Source organism: Vulpes vulpes, chromosome 1, assembly GCF_048418805.1.
Source record: "Vulpes vulpes isolate BD-2025 chromosome 1, VulVul3, whole genome shotgun sequence".
NCBI lineage: Eukaryota > Metazoa > Chordata > Mammalia > Carnivora > Canidae > Vulpes > Vulpes vulpes.
In genome coordinates, this window is record NC_132780.1 from 115,334,710 (window position 1) to 115,352,288 (window position 17,579).

Here is a 17,579-nt window from a genome sequence, read left to right on the forward strand (position 1 = left end):
AACAAACTGATGGTTACCAGAGGGAGGTGGGTTGGGGGATGGGATGGGAGAAATAGGGCTTGGGAATTAAAGAGTACACTTATGGTGAGCACTGGGTAATGTATAGAATTATTGAACCCCTATATTATTATATAGACTCCTTATTTTACTGTGAATATGTTTGTGTTTCTCATGAAGCCATCATCCGTCCTGAGGAAAGCTGACTGGCTCAGCTCCTTATCAGTTGGCATTAGAGCGGTGGCCCAGAGGCTGGTGGGGGTGGTTTGGTGAGGAGCAGATACTGACCTCATTGGGCCCTGACACTGCTGTACCCTTCTACATGGAGAGAAGAGAGACTCAGGGTATCAACCGGAAATAAAAATAGGTTCTCAAAAAAAATTAATAAAACACTGTATGTTAACTATACTGGAATTAAAATTTTAAACTTAATTTTTTTTAAAACAGGGACTTTACCAGAGCCTAGAACAGTTGGGCCAAATTCTAATTGCTCTCCTTAATGATATGCCTTTTTCATTCAACAAATATTTAGTTATCATTTCCTATGTGCCAGGCTCCATTCCAGAGTTTAGGGATGCAGCGGTGAACAGACAATCTAGATCCCTGCTCTAATAGAGTTTATATTGTACAGAGGAGAAACACATAAGCAAGCATGCAATTAATAAAGCAAATGATTTCAGCTAGTGACAGGAGGGGTAAAAACAACTCTATAGTGTGATAGAGAATGATTAGATTGGGGAAGCTACTTTAGATTTGGTTTGTTCAGCAAGGAAGGTCCCTCAGAAGCAAGACTTTAATAGCAAGAAGGAGCCAAACATGGAGGATGTGGGGAGAAAGTGGCCCAGGCAGAGAACAAGAGCAAAGGGCCTGAAGCAGGGATGAATTTGCTGTGTCTAGGAACAAAAGGCATATGAAGAGAAGTTCTTCCACCAAACATAGCAGGATCATGAGTGTGCAACTTCTAGAGTTGCCATCTGGAAGTGAATAAGAGCATGTATCGAAGCACAAGCACATATAGTCCCTAACTTTCCTCCTCCCTGAGTCCAACCTCACATCCAAAAGAGGATCATTTTGTGAGAAGACAGTAATTCACATTTCAGTGTCTGATAGACATTCACAAATGATATATCTGGCTTTTTTAGCATTAGTTTTACTGAGATGTAATTCACAGACCATAAAATTCACCCTTTTAAAATATACAGTTCAATGGTTTTTAGTATATTCACAGTTGCAACAGCCATCACCATTATCTAATTCTCATCACCTCCAAAAAGGAACTCTGAGTTCATCAAGATTGCAGGATACAAGACTGATATAAAAAATAAAAAAATAAATCAGTTATATCTCTATACACTAGCAATGAACAATCCAAGCATAAAATTAAGAAAAAGATTTTATTTTCAATAGCATCAAAAATAATGAAATATTTGGGGCACCTGGGTGACTCAGTGGTTGAGTGTTTGACTCTTGATCAGCTCAGGTCATATCGTGATCTCAGGATCCTGGAATCGAGCCTGGCATTGGGGTCTGCGCTCAGTGGGGAATCTGTATAAGGATTCTCTCTCCCTCTGCCCACCCCCCACATCCCGCTCACTTTATATATAAAATCAACAGATATTTTTAAAATAATAAAGTACTTAAGAGTACATTTAACAAACTAAATATGACTTGTACATTGAAAATGACAAAACATCCTTGAAAGAAATTAAAGAGGACCTAAATAAATGGAAAGACATCCCCTGTTCATGGTTTGGAAGACTTAATATTGTTCAGATGGTGTAGTAAAATAATGGCCCCCAAAAGATGTCCACATCCTAATATCCAGAACCTGTGAACATGTTACTGTACATGGCAAAAGAGATTTTATAGATGTCATAAAGTTATAGAGATTGTTCTGGATTATCCATGTGGGTATAATCTAATGACAAGGGTCCTTGTAAGAGGGAGGCAAGAAGGTCAAGAGCAGAAGAAGGAGATGTGATGATGGAAGCAGAGGTTGGAGCAGTGCACTTGGAAGGTGGAGGAAGAGGCCATGAGTTGAGGAATGCAGGCAGCCTATAGGAACTAGACAAGGAAGGGAAAAGGTAATCCCCCAAGAGCTTCCGAAGGAATATAGCTCTGCTTGATACTACATGAGATGTATTTTGGAATTATGACATCCAGAGATGTAAAGCAATAAATTTTTATCATTCTAAGCCATTAAGCTTGTGATAATTTAGTACATCAGCGATAGAAACTGAAACACATGACAATACTCCCCAAATTGATCTACAGATTGAAAATAATCCGCATCAAAGTCCCACCTGACTTTCTTTTAGAAATTGACAAACTTATCCTAGAATTCATATGGAAATGGAAGGGACCCATAATAATAAAGTAGTCATGAAAAAAATAAAAGAACAAAACTAGAGATCTTATGCTTCCTGATATCAAAACTTACTACAAAACTATATAATCAAAATTCTGCAAAGACATATAAATCAATGGAATAGAATCGAGAGTTCAGAAATAAAAGCTCACATTTATAATCAATCTATTTTTGACAAGGGTACTGAGACAATTCAATGGAGAAAGGATGTTCTTTTCAACAAATGATATTGATAGAACTGGGTATTGACCTGAAAAAGAACAGAGTTTTACCCCTACCTCACACCATATTAAAAAAATTAACTCAAAGGGCATCTGGCTGGCTCACTCAGAAGAGCATGCAACTCAAAAAAAAAAAAAAAAAAAAAAAGAAGAGCATGCAACTCTTGATTGTGTGGTGGTGAGTTTGAGGTGCACATTGGGTCTAGAGATTACTTTAAAAATAAAAAAATAAAATCTTTTTTTAAAAATTTACTCAAAACAAAAAGAGCATAAATATAAGAGCTAAAAATTTAAAAATTTAAAATTTATAAATATAAGAGCTTATAAATATAAGAGCATAAATATAAGAGCTAAATCTGTAAAACTCTTAGAAGAAAACATAGGTGTAAATCTTTTGTGATCTTGGATTAGGCAATAGTTTCTTAGATAGGACGCCAGAAGCACAAATAACAAAAGAAAAAAAAGAGATAAACTAGACCTCATCAAAGTTAAAACATTTATGATTTTTTTTAAGATTTATTTATTTTGTTTAAGAGAGAGAGTGTGAGGAACAAAAGTAGGAAGGGCAGAGGGAGAGGGAGAGAAAATTTCCAGCAGGCTCCATACTGTGCATGAAGCTCAACAAGGGGCTCAGTCTCACGACCCTGAGATCACAACCTGAATCAAAACCAAGAGTCGGGTGCTTAACCAGCTGCACCACCCAGGGGCCCCAAAACTTTTGTGCTTTTTAAAAATTAAAAAAAAAATTTATATACACATATTTTTTATTGAAGTTCAATTTGCCAAACTTTTGTGCTTTTTTTTTTTTAATTTTTATTTATTTATGGTAGTCAGAGAGAGAGAGAGGCAGAGACACAGGCAGAGGGAAAAGCAGGCTCCATGCACCGGGAGCCCGACGTGGGATTTGATCCCGGGTCTCCAGGATCGCGCCCTGGGCCAAAGGCAGGCGCCAAACCGCTGCGCCACCCAGGGATCCCTAGAATTAAATAATAGTGATGATTGCACAGTTTTGTGAACATATTAAAATTCATTGAAATGTGCACACTAAAGAGTGAAGTTTATGATATGTGAATTATCTGAAAACAAATGAATCTGAAAATAAATTAATGAATTTATGTATGTAGATACATGCCTAGGCGTGGAATTGGGTCATAAGGTAAGTCTATGTATAGCTTTCTGAGGAACTGCTGAAGAGTTTTCTAAAGTGGCCCAACCATTTTACAGTCTCGCCAGCAACGTATCAGAATTCCAGTTTCTCCACTTGCAAAGACTCATTGTTTTGTTTTGTTTTATTTATTTATTTATTTGTTTGTTTATTTATTTATTTATTTATTTTGCAAAGGCTCATTGTTAAGAGATCCTCGCAGACAACTCTGCACCAAAGTCTATACGGAACAAAAGTAAAATGCTGAGGTTTTCACTGTCTTCTTAAAAACGTGTGTGTGTTTGTTTACAGGTTTCAAAGAAAATCCATCCGTGGAAGCTTTGGTTCCAGTGATGGTAAGAAAAACTCCTGGTTTCAAATTCAAAAGATATCAAGTATGTGGCAACATCCCATTTGGTACTTCTTTTGTCTCTCTGCTTTTTGTAATTTCCAAAGCCTCCCTTGGTTCCTATCCCACAGAGTAATCTAACCTGCACTTTTTAGAGAAAGCAGAGCTAGTGAGAACCAGCCTTCGTAGTTGATAATTACTGAGATATGGAGCTCATACTAAGAACCTTTGCTCACAGTATCCCTTGCAGTTACCCATAGCCCACTTATCAGCCATGCATCTTTTTTTTTAAGTTTAATCTTTTCTTGGATGTAAATTGTTCACATCTGTTATCCCAAAACTGACTTGTGAACAATAATAAGAATTTATTGTGTCAGCTCTGATACAGAGTTCACTTTTCTCAAATTGAGAGAGAGGCTTAAATATTAAGTCTGAAATATTTGAGACTAGTTAGTATAATAAAGAGTATAATAACTTTGGGAAATCCGGAGTAACTGATTATTATTTGACCATTGTAATATGTCTTTTCCTCCACTCTGATAATTTAAACAAAGGAATTCAGTTACCTGATCTTTTTATCAAAACGTAGAAAATATTAAATGTCCTTATTTTTTTAATTCAGAAATAATTGACATGTAACATTGTATAAGTTTCCGGTGCACAACACAAGGATTTGATATTTGTATATATTGCAAAAACAGTCACCAGGATAAGTCTACTTAACATCTATCAACACACATAGTTACAACTTTTTTTTCTTGTGATGAGAACGTGTAAGATCTACTCTCTTAGGAACTTTCAAATATACAATATTTGTATTAACTACAGTCACTAGGCCACACCTTTTATCCCCAGAACGTATTTATTTTATAACTGGAAGTGTATACCTTTTGTAAATGTCCTCATTTTTGAGCTCTAAATCAGTGTGAGTTAGTTACTCAGTGTTCATGAATTATTTGGCATAGAGTGATTATTTGGTAAAGGAACGATTAAACAAGACTTGATTTTTCAGTCACATGCAGCAGATGTTTAGTTCTGTCTTTTCTGTAACTTAAATGAGCCCACAGAATATCAGAAAGACACAAATTGATCCCCCACCCACCCAGCAGGAACATTCTCACTGTGCTGGAGGGCTGCTTCTCCAGCCTTCCTCTGACTTGTTTTTTCCCAATGTCAGCATGTTTATTTTTTCCAGCCACCTATGCAATTGGTTTTGATAACATCCAACTAGCAGTATGAAAGACTACGAAAGGACACTCACTCTAGTATCTTTAAAATACAAAGTACTACTTTCCCTTGTATTCATAAATTGTTTAAATAAATTTGTCTTCTCTCTGGATCTCATCCTTTTTCTTCTCCAAGTGTTGCTCTTATTTTGATCCTAGTTGAACTTAGAAAGCCTGATATGTCAGATCCAACTGATGCTCTGTGAAATGATGGTCTGTTATTTTTACTGTATGAGTGAAAACATGTTTATATTGTAATGATTATTAAAGGAATTTTCATGTTCAGAAGAGTTTCCTGAACAGTGAAGTGTAGGTAGAAAGAGGTGAGACTTTAGCCAGATCATTGTCCAAGATCAAGAAGGCTGTGAAAATTAGTTAAGAGCTACAGGTACCCCTCAGGCGACAAGCAAAAATGAATGAAGGATGAAAGAAAGAAAAAAAGAAGAAAGAAAAAAGAAAGAGAAAGAGAGAGAAAGAAAAAAAGTAAGAAAGAAAGAGGAAAGGAAGTGAAGGGAGGGAGGGAGGAAGGTGAAGAGAAAGGAAGAAAGAGTAAAGATGCATCAGTTAGGACTTATGTGGCTGCAAATAACAGCAAAATAGACCTCAAAACATGCTTAAACAATAAAGAGGCTCCTCTCCTTGTAGGCTGAGCAGAGGGGTGGGCTTCAGGGTTGACTGAGTCTAGTGGCCCTGGTCGTTTTCCCCACCATTCCTTCGACTCTGCTTTGCTTCCAGTGCTGGCGGGGAGGTGAATCAGGATGACACTCTCACCACACAATGTCCAAAAGGAAGGACTTTTTCAGAAGCTCCCATTACTTCTCATGTTTCACTGGTGTAGAGCAGATTATTTGCTTATTGTTAAATCAGTCGCTGCAAAAGAGTAGATTTATCTACAGATGGATCAAGCCTACTTACAGAGCTAAGATGAGATCATCTTCCTCTAAGACCTGTGTTTCTCAAACTTAACATTATTGACATTACAGGCCAGATAATTCTTTGTTGTTAGGGCTGACCCATATACTATAGGATGTTTAACTGCCTTTTGCACCTCCACCTACTGGAAACCAGTAGTACACTCCCTCCTGGTGACAAATAAAAATGTCTCCAGGCATTGGCACATGTCCTCTTGGGGGCAAAATGCCACCCCTCCCCATCTCTACCCCCAATTGAGAATATCGGACTTAAACACACAGACTGCCAGATGGGGTTACCTGAACAGAATCCCAGCTTAGTTAGGAAGTAGGGAATGGGATGCTTCACCACAAAGGGCTTTGAAATGGGAAGAAATAAGGAGCCTTTGTTACGCAGACAGGCTACATTGGAAACATGCACATGACAAGTGAGACAAGACCCAGATGCTGAGGACAAGAGCAGAGAAGACACATTCCACCCTAGGAAAGAACCAGTTAGCGACTCTTTTAAGCCTATCAGATGGAGCATTGAGAAACCAGCCTGGAGCAAGAGACAGAAGCAAGTGAGGGACAGTCTCTGAAAGCTAATGTGAGACATTCTGGGGAGGGACCTTTGCCGAGGAGCAAGGATAGAGAAATGTCACCCAAGGGCCAGGGTGAGTGTGATTGTGGGGGCCACCAGAAGTTCAGGGGTGCTCAGAGCTACCAGAAATGCCCTGGGGGCTGGCAGCCAGAGTAGATGCTAGGCGCAGCGTCTGAAAGGGAAGGAGGATCCCATTAGACTCCCCATGGGGTCCACCCAAAGCAGTGTGGACCTAGACATCCGAGGAGCTTGGCCTCACGCTTTCACTTCGCGTGCGCTTGAGGTGGAAGATCTGGAGCCAGGCCCTACCTGCCAGCAGAGGGGGGGCAGCCCTGTGTTAGTTCTGTGACAACAGGAAGGCTGCATTTGGAAGATCTGTCAGCGTCCTGGTGTTTGTTTTTCTTTCATTTGCCTGCCGGTCTTTCTTTAAATTCTATTGGAAAAATGTTGACGTTGGCCCCAACTGTGCCATAAAACAAAGAGCTATCTTTCATACTTCATGAGATAAAGACGCAGATAAGACTGTGGAGCCAGCTGAAGTTGAAATAGTGTTGGTAAAGAGCTGCTTCAGGCCACGAAAGGTTTTGGGGGTTTTTTGTTTGTTTGTTTGTTTTTGTTTTGTTTTTTTACTGTGGTACATTGGGCCGGACACCGTATTCTCCACTCACCACTTAGGGGGCCTCTGTGGACAGGGGCCTCTGTGGTAGTCTGAGGGCTGCTAGGAAAGGCCCTGTGCTCTAAACACATTTCCTCTGTCAATGGAAAAATCCCACATTTCCCATCATTGTTCAAGAGTCTGTATAGAAATTCAGTTACAGCGCGAGAGAAAGGTGAATGGGGGTGTCCCACAGGCTTCCAGGGCCACACGAGCTGTCAGCATGGAACCTGGTGATACCAGAAGGTCACTTTCTTCAAGTGAGAGAGCTAAACAAACCTGACAGGTTGTTAGATTGAAGAACCAAATGGCCATTCAAGTCCTTCCCTGGATGGAACCATTGACGAATCCTGCTCTTGGCCAAGAGCAGGGTCCAGAGGGAATAAGGCCAACAGTGTGAGTTTGGAGGAGTCAAGGAGCACAGGCCATCATCAGTCTCTGTGGCAGTGGGTCTCAAACTCTAGCCCTGCCTCTTCTTCTTCCAAATTTCCTTGACTTTTCCTGCCACTTTTTCTTTGACAGAAATTTTATTTTAGTGGTTTTCTTCATGCTCTCCTCAACTTTTTTTTTTTTTAATACCTCCAGACTTATTTTTTTGTTATCTCATCCCACTGCATGTGCCATTGTGACACCAGAGAAGGGGAGAGGTCAGAGGCTACCACAAGAAGAGGAGGCAGGGAAAACTCTTGCCAGAGAGAAGCAGCCCATTTCATTCAGTGCAGTAGGATGGTGGGAAGAAGATGGCAGTGGGGTGGGGACAATGAGAGTGACCAGGTGAGCATGACTTGTGTTTCTTCCTCTTCACGCTGAAACTGGGGAGTAGTGATAGGTTAAAAGGAATGCCAAAACAGAGGAGATTTTACCCAACTTGTCATTGGGGACTCAGGATGCCTGTCTTTTTTGCTTTTTTTCCTCACAAACATTCTCTTTGATAGATAAGCTTAACATTGGTGGCGAATTTTAATAGAGTAGAAAGGCTTCACATATACATTATATACATATTTATATTTGTATTTAAAGTTTATTTAGCTTTCTGAAGAGAGAAGCCCTAAAACCAATGTGCACTGAGGAGGCAGGCCAGCTCTGACACCTGGCCCCTGCTCCCCTGTGCACTATCCAGGTGGAGGGGGACGGTGACATGAGGCCCTGGCCAGCCCCTCCCAGCAGAGAGTTGCAGTAGTTCTCCCACCACTGGTTGAGTTCAAAGACTGGATCTTTTACATTCTGGTTGCCCTTTTAAACCATGGTTTTTGTCTGTGCCCCAAGACAGACAAATCTGCTCCTGGTCCCTCAGTACTATCCCTCCAATTGCAGTTCCCATAGTGCCCTCCATTACTGTGTCTTTGTGTTTCTTGCTATTCTATCTTTAGTTGTGCAAAAGCTGCTCAGTCAGTCCTCAGTTCTTCAGGAGGAATTGCTTTATAAATAGGTGTAGATTCGGTGTGTCTGTGGAGGAGGTGAGCTCAGTGTCTTCCCACATTGCCATCTTGGACTGGAACTCCCTCCTCAACTTTTAAGACTTTGGGGATAGGTAGCCCATTGGCATAAACCGAAATTTTTGGCAGTGAGTTCACATCATTTCTGACTCCCTCTTCAGGTTCCAACTTCCTGAGTCCAGAGACAGAAGAAGGCAGGACAGTTATAAATATGAAGTCCCTGAAAGATTCCAACATGTGCAAAACGAAGGGAAGTCTTTCTCCTCACGCTGAGCACTTGCCATAAAAAGCCAGCATGCAAGCGTGTTTTATTCAACGTTGGTAAAGTAAGCAGATGGCAAAGGGTTCATGTTCAGAAAAAAAGATGCCTGAACAAGTTTCTTCATTAAGATGAGCTCATTCACAACTTTGTTATGTTTGCTTATTCCCAGCCAGAACATCTTGCTTGGCCTGTCCTGTAAACTGATATTCTGTGTTTAATTCTTTCTAAACACCACAGAGTTAAATATAAATATAACTCCCGTTCCGGGAGCATCAATTATATTTGAAGTTTGGGAGATAATGCTTTGGTTTTTTGCATTCAGTGAAGGCCTTAGGCATTAGAAACATTAGTAGAATACTGTCATCCAGTGTTGGTCAGTCTCATACTTAAATTGTGCCTGTAGACATCCACAGAGGTAAAACATCTTTATATGCTGGCAATGGTGTTGCCCATGACAATCTTGATGCTCTTGTCCATCATGGAACCAACCACTGGTGTTGCAGATGCCTCAGAGTGAGAACAGCAGCTAGCGACTACATCAAAACCACAGCTTGCTCGCTTACAAGCCAGAGCTGAGTACAGAAATCAGTAACACATCCAAGTCTGAACAGACTCACACAGCTGGCTTTTGCTTTTTAATGAGGTTTCACCTAACATAACAGTGATTGTTTTTGTTCACTCGTATGCTTTGATTTTAGCTATTGTGGGGTTTTTTCTCCTGTGTTTACGCCCACAAAAACATTGCTTCCCACAAACCATTTCAACCTCCTACCATACATAACCAAACTCAAGCATTTTCCTATGCGCACTTCTACTCACAGCAGAGGGCTTCTCAGTAACCCCAAAATGCAGAGGGCTTCTCAGTAACCCCAAAATGCCAAAAATTGTGGGTTGATTTTTAGTGTCATTCTTCCCTTACTATTTACACATTTGATATTTTTTAATTATACCTTTATAAGAGGACATAGGTTAACAGTTAAAAAGAGAGAGCTTAAAACTACAGGCTTAATCTGTATCAAGATGCAGCTTTTTTCCACAGAACTAGAACAAATAATCCTAAGATTTATATGGAACCACAAGAGACCCCGAATAAAAAGTAGTCTTGAAAAAGATGACAAAACTGGAGGTATCAATCCTAGACTTCAAGATATACTACAAAGCTGTAGTAATCAAAATAGTATGGTACTGGCACAAAAATAGACACATAGATCAATGGAACAGGATAGAAAGCCCAGAAATAAGCCCACGCTTTTATAGTCAATTAATCTATAGCAAAGGAGTCAAGAATATGCAATGGGAAAAAGACAGTCTCTTCAACAAATGGTGTTGGGAAAACTGGACAACTACGTGCAAAAGAATGAAACCAGACCACTGTCTTATACCATATACAAAAGTAAACTCAAAATACATTAAAGACTAAATGTTAGACCTAAAACCATAAAATTTCTAGAAGAAAACATAGGCAGTAATCTCTTTGACATCAGCCTGAGTGACATTAGATATGTCTCCTCAGGGAAGAGAAACAAAAGCAAAAACAAACTATTGGGACTACATCAAAATAAAAAGTTTCTGCATACCGAAGGAAACCATCAACAAAACAACAAAACAAAAAGACAACTTACTGAATGGGAGAAGATATTTGCAAATGATTTATTCAATAAGGGATTATATGCAAAATATATAAAGAATCTATATAACTCAACACCAAAAAACCCCAAATAATCCAATTTTTAAATGGGCAGAAGACATGAACAGACATTTCTCCAATGAAGACATAGAAATGGCCAACAGACACATGAAAAGATGCTCAACATCACTCTTCATCAGGAAAATGCAAATCAAAACCACAATGAGACATCACCTCACCCCTGTCAGAATGGCTAAAATCAAAAAGGCAGGAAATAACAAGTGTTGGTAAGGATTTGGAGAAAAAGGAACACTCATGCTCTGTTGGTAGGAATGCACACTGGTGCAGCTATTGTAGAAAACAGTATGGAGGTTTATCAAAAAAAATGAAAAATAGAATTACCATGTAATCCCCAAAGAAAATTAAAACACTAATTCAAAAAGATATATGTACCCCTATGTTTCTTGCAGCATTGTTTATAATAACCAAATCATGGAAGCAGCCCAAGCATGTGTAGGTAGATGATGAATAAAAAAGATGTGTGCGTGGGGTGTGTGTATATCTGTGTGTGTGTGTGTGTGTGTATATATATATATATATATATATATATATATATATATAATAGAATATTACCCAGGGAGCAAATTGAACACCAATAAAAAATAATTATTAAAAAAATAAAAATAAAATAAAATAAATTCTCCTACTAGAAAAAAAAAAAAGAATATTACCCAGGGACCTCATTCCTTTAAGTGGCCAACTCTTGGTTTCAGCTCAGGTCATGATCTCAGGGTGGTGAGATCGAGCTCTGAGTCCACCTCCATGCTCAGCAGAGAGTCTGCTTCAGGATTTCCTCCCTCTGTCCCTCTCCCCTGCTGTCTCTCTCTCTCTCTCACTCCCCCTCTAAAATAAATAAATCTTTTTTAAAAAAGAAAGAATATTACTCAGCCATGAAAAAAATGAAAAAAAAATAAAAAAAAATTAAATAGGTAAATAAATAAATAATAAAAAAAGAATGAAATCTTGCCATTTGCACCAACATAGATGGACCTAGAGGGTATAATGTTAAGTGAAATAAGTCAGTCAGAGAAGACAAGTACCATATGATTTCACTCTTGTGTGGAATTTAAGAAACAAAATGAACAAAGAAAAAAAAAGATGAATTAAAAAACAGGTTTTAAATACAGAAAATAAACTGCTGGTTGCCAGAGGGGAGGTAGGTGAGGAGACAGGTGAAATGGGTGATGGGGATTAAGAGTACACTTACGATAAGCATGGAGTAAGGTATAGAATTGTCGAATCACGTTGTACACCTGGAACTAATATAACAATGTATGTTAATTATACTTGAATAGAAAGTTTTAAAAAGAGGGAGCTTAAGCTTGAAAGGAGAAAAATAGAAAAGACCACATCACCTGAGATGAGACCACAACACAGTTTCTGTGAGACTCCTCACAGTGAGCTAGACGGAAGGAAGATACTAACATGACCCAATTGAGAATCATCAGCAAGCAGCAGCAGACAACCTAAAAAGCAAATGCTGTGCTTAGATACTTCTTTAAAGTATCAGTTTATTAAAGTGGAGATGCAAATAAGTCTTTTTTTTTTTTTTGCAAATAAGTCTTATATTTCTTGTCTCTTTTGAAAGATATTCTTGGACATTCCATAAAAGTAATACCCTTGCTGCCAGTTGTTCATATTTTGAAGGAAAATCCCTGTATTATTTTTCAATTAAGAAGATAACTTCTGGGGGTACCTGGGCGGCTCACTCAGTTATAGGGTCTGCCTTCGGCTCAGGTCATGATGTCTGGGTCCTGGGATAGCCCCACATCAGGTTCCCTGCTCAGCAGGGAGGCTGCTTCTCCTTTCCCTCTGCCCTCCCACCCCCACCCTACTCATGCTCGTGCTCTCTCTCTCTCTCTCTCAAATAAATAAATTAAATATTTAAAAAAGAAGAAGTTTTAGGGCACCTTGGTGGCCCAATTAGTTAAACATCTGACTCTTGGTTTCAGCTCAGGTCATGATCTCAGGGTCATGAGATTGAGCCCCATGCTGTGCTCCATGCTGGGCATGGAACTTGCTTAAGATTCTCTCTTCCTTCTGATCCTCCCCTACTCACACTCACACTCTGTCTCTCTCTCTAGAAGAAAAAAAGAAAGAAAGAAAAGAAAAAAGTTTTAACTGAAACCAATACAATGAACCACTCTCTATCTATCTGGAGGACTCAGCAAATTACTCAATCTCTCAATGCCTTCCTTTTGTTATTTTAAAATGGTGATAATAGTACCTACCTCATAGGGCCGTTGAAAAATTAAAAGAGTAAATTCTTGTAAAGAACTTAAAAGGGTGTCTGACATACACTGAAGTTTCAGTGAACACTAGCCGGGTATCGTAATAGTAGTAGCGGTAGTAGTAGTAGTAGCATCAGCAACCACAGCAGTAGTAACAGCAATGGGAACATGAGTTATGGTAGCAGTACTAGTGGTGGTGAGAATAGTAATTGGAACTTGTTATAGTTAGTAGTCACGGCAGCAAAGCTCTGGGCTGGAACTATGGCCAAGTCTGTCCTAGGTCAAAGAGTCAATCAAATCATACACAACATCTCCATCTGACACTAGTATTGCACACACAAAAATATAGTATCTCAAACTTTGAAGTCTGAAAATAACTTACTTCTCTGCCTTGAAGTTGGATGAAAGCAGAGACGGTATCGACACCATGTTACATATTTATGGGTGAGCCCAAGAAAGGCCAAGGAATGTCTGCTTTCTTGAAGTAATAAGAAACATATCGGAGAATCTCCAGGCCTAGGGACGGTGCCAGGGAGTCTGCATTCTGAGGGCCTGGGAAGAACCTTGCCTGCCAGGAATGCTGTGTGAGCCAAAGGCCTTGCTGGGGCCTTCCAGTTGAGCCAACTCTTGGCTAAGCTACCAAAAGGAGAAGGAAATTGAGTCTCCAGAGGCCGTCTTTCATCACCTGGCTAAATATTTTGAACTCGGGATTTATTTCTTTTTCTTCATGAAGAAAGTGAACACACAAAGGGTAAAAAACAGATAAAGCCCACAAATAGGATTGTTTTTTAATGTGTTCACTACCCACCGGTGGGAGGAAGGCTAAGCGCTGGGTGAGACGGTTTGGCTGTGACAAATGATGAACTGTTGGAGGCTTTGGTTCCATTTTACGTGTTACGTCCTGGAGCATGAGTGTAATAACGAACTGAATTTTCTATGAAGAAATGGAAATGTATTCACAGTGAGGATGGTATAGAATATCCTCAGTTATGTGTCTTCACTGAACATGTATTTCCCTGCAACAGTATACGAGACCGACCAGTTAACTCACAGTGTGTCTTGCTTGCATGTGCTACAGGCAGTCTCACCTCAGAAGAGAGAGGCCATATCGAACTTCCCACCAGCCTGACAATATCCCAGATCCTTGACAAAGCTCAGGAGGCAGTGAAGAAATATTCTCATGCATCTCCCCAGACGAGTGTGGCTGCTGGAAATACCGTAGCATTAAGTCAGAGTCCGAGAGATGGCCTAGAAACCCTACTTAGTCGTGGTTTCCCCTCTTCTTGTTCAGTCCTGCCTCATCCTCAGAGGCGGACAAAGCCAATGGTAGCATCTCCTCTGATAACCAAGGAGATGGTTGGGAGATATTTTTCTCTGCTGCTGGCGGTGGCATGGCTCCAGATGCCACCGCCAGACTCAGAGGAATGAGTTCACTCCCGGTGCTGCTACAAGGAGTACCTCAATGGAAAAGTTTGAGGAGCATTATCTTATTCTGCTTCTCTCTCACTGCCAACAAACATTTGGCAACAGATCCAGAAATCTCAAAATATCTCATATTTTTCCATATCCTTAGCTCAGTTGTCATCATTTATTGCTCCAAGGAGTGCAGTAATTTCCTCTCTATCTGGGCTCAGCCTGCCAATAGTCAGTGTATTGCTAAATGCTATTTTAAAAACCCTCAAATTGGGGCACCTTGGTGGCTCAGCGGTTGAGCGTGTCTGCCTTTGGCTCAGGGCGTGATCCTGGGGTCTTGGGATCGAGTCCTGCATCAGGCTCCCCTCATGGGGCCTGCTTCTCCCTCTAACTGTGTCTCTGTCTCTCTCTGTGTGTCTCTCATGAATACATAAATAGAATCTTAAAAAAAAAAAAAAAAGAAAAGAAAAAAAGAAAAACCTCCAAATGACCGGGCTTTCATCAGAGAAGTTTATCTCTATGTTTCTGTTCAGTGGCGGCCTTCCTCGAAGTGATTTCAGGACCTGTGCTCCTTTGTTCTTGTGATTCTGCAATCCCATCAGGCAGGAACCAGAAGATGGTTTCTCTGAAAAGTGCCAAAGGAAAAAAAAAGTGCCAAAGAGCAAATACATTAGACGTCTCGGTCACAACTGCTCAACTCTGTCGCTATAGCCAAAGGCAGCCACAGATGTACCCCAATGACTGTGGCTGTGTTCCTATAGAACTTTAGACATGAATACTGAACTCTGAGTTTCATATCATTTTTACTTTGTCATGAAATCTTCTTTCGAAACCATTCTTACTTCAAGGGCTGTACAAAAACAGGTGGCAGACAGGATTTGGCCTGCAGGTCAAGTCTAGCGCGTCTTGTAGTAGAGTAAGAAGAACAATCAGCCTAAAATGTGGCCTGATGCTTCAAACTACCCAGCAAGTGCACATAAAGCATTGCCTCTTTGTGTTTCTTTTTAATAGGCTCTGGAAATACGGCGGTATCACGTCCCATTGCTGCCAGCACCCCTGAAGGAAGCAATTACGGGGCAATAGGTATTTCCTACAATGAGTCCATTCATTGAAGTATTTCCTAACTCTCCAGAGAGTAGGCTACAAAGGGTCCTCCAGCCACTACTGGCTGTGAGAGTGGGCAAGGCAGTCATCGTGTAAGATTGTCCTTGTTTTTCTTTTTGTTTTTTTTTTCCTTTTTTTTTTTTTTGTTTTTGTTTTTGTTTTTTTTAATAAGATGCATTGGTTGGGTGATCTGGAAAGCTCCTTCCAGCTCTGTCTCCAGTTCTGTTCTTCTGTGCTAGCCACATGTGAGCAGAATGCCCTACCGTGGTTGCCATTGACTCCCAAGGTCCCCATGGGGGTGTCTTCAAACCCAGCCCGAGTCTGGGGCACGAACAATGTGTCAGAGTCGAGGTCAGGGGGACCGACATCGATTGACGAGCTGTTTCATTCTCAGGTTTCAGTGGAGTAAGGGCGATCAGAAGACTAAGGCTCTGCTGCAGGTGAACATGGCTGTAGCCTGACAGTTGCTCATTTTGGCCAACTTCATAATTGAACCTAGTCATTCACACGACAGCCCCCCGTGTTCATTGTGCGGCCTGAAAGACACAGAATTCCTGTGGGTCTATGAATGGTTCGCTTAAAATGTTAGGGCAGAGGGGCTGGGAGTCCTTATTCCTGCTCTGGTGTGCTGCAACTTGGAGAAGCATGTGGGCTTCGTGCAGGCTACTTATTTCTGGCTCTGCAAGAACTGGGTTTGTTGTGGGCTTTTTTTTTTTTTTTTTTTTTTTAAACTATCTGAACAGAAGAAATAAAGCGGAAGGTAGGCTCAGCTCATGTGCTTATCAAGCTGCACAAATTCCCATCTGCTCTGGGAAACATTCACGAGAACACAAGATTTCTTCTCCCCGAGAGTGTTGTTCTCATTATGTAATCATAGATACGGCATGTGGGGGATTTCACTGTATTAATACTTGACCCACAAGCAATGTATAGCTGCTGGATATGTGTGTGCTTACACGTATATGCGGTAGATGCTATACATAACTGTGCATGTATATGTTTATATATTTATGTTCATATTTTAAAATATGAAACATGACATATAAGCATAATCTTATTTTTTTTGCATCCAAATACTTAACAGAGCAGATGCCTTTATGTTCTTGATATGTATTTGGCCCTAGACATAGACAATTTAAATATACAAATAGGAGAAGGGGAAAATTAGAAGTCCATTGAGGAGGAATTGAGAGAAAGAACATGTGTTGTGGGTAAGGAGTTCATTTTTACCAACACAACATTTTCAAGAATGAGTCAGCACTGTGCTTTTTGCAGAGAGGAGGAATGGGCTGCATGGGTCTTTCCTAGCTTTGGAAGGCAGATGAGTTTTCTCTGTTTCAGAGGAGTCAAGCTCCAGCCCTGGCAGGCAGGTGTCCTCCTCCGATGGTGGGCACACGTGCCAGTCAGACACAGACAGCTCCGTGGAGGAGAGTGACTTCGACACCATGCCAGACATTGAGAGTGATAAGAACGTCATCCGGACCAAGGTACCCCTGCCTGGCCATACTCTTGACAAGCACTGAAAGTTCAGCAAATACACCTCCAGCAAGCCTCAGTTTCCTTTATTTTATTTTCCTTTCAAGGGAAACCAGACTTCCCTAAGGGCTTTTGAGATCAAACATAACTACAAGCTAAAAGCAATACCCTGCTAATTAGCAGTTCTCTCTGGAGGGAGAAAGTGAGAGCATCAAGGAGAGTAGAGCATTTACTCAGGGTTTTCAGGGCCCGGGGGCACCTGGCTGGCTAAGTCGGAAGAGCATGGGACTCTTGATCCCTTTGTAAGTTCAAGCCCCACGTTGGGGGTAGACATTACCTAAGTAAATAAAACTTGAAAAAACAACAGCAGCAACACCCAGGGTCTGAAGTGGCTGACTGAGGACCATATAGGAGGAAGGGATCCAGCAGATGGAAGAAAAGATTCGCTTAGGGGTATACCCGGGAAAACTCGTTGGTTGTGCACATACCGGGCCTCAGGAGTAAAGCTCGTTTCTT

The 17,579-nt window shown here is 40.5% G+C and overlaps 1 protein-coding gene across 3 annotated transcripts in view; it reads left to right on the forward strand.

The window, feature by feature from the left end:
* SIDT1 (SID1 transmembrane family member 1) overlaps positions 1 to 17,579 on the forward strand; it is a 93,695-nt gene that overhangs the window by 52,694 nt on the left and 23,422 nt on the right. For 2 of the 3 annotated variants that reach the window (XM_072723470.1, XM_072723479.1), the window contains exons 10-12: positions 4,043 to 4,086; positions 15,495 to 15,566; positions 16,929 to 17,074. In XM_072723470.1, coding sequence (XP_072579571.1) covers positions 4,043 to 4,086; positions 15,495 to 15,566; positions 16,929 to 17,074 — 262 coding nt within the window. The remainder of the gene's footprint in view (positions 1 to 4,042; positions 4,087 to 15,494; positions 15,567 to 16,928; positions 17,075 to 17,579) is intronic. The other variant, XM_072723483.1, reaches the window with a different exon arrangement.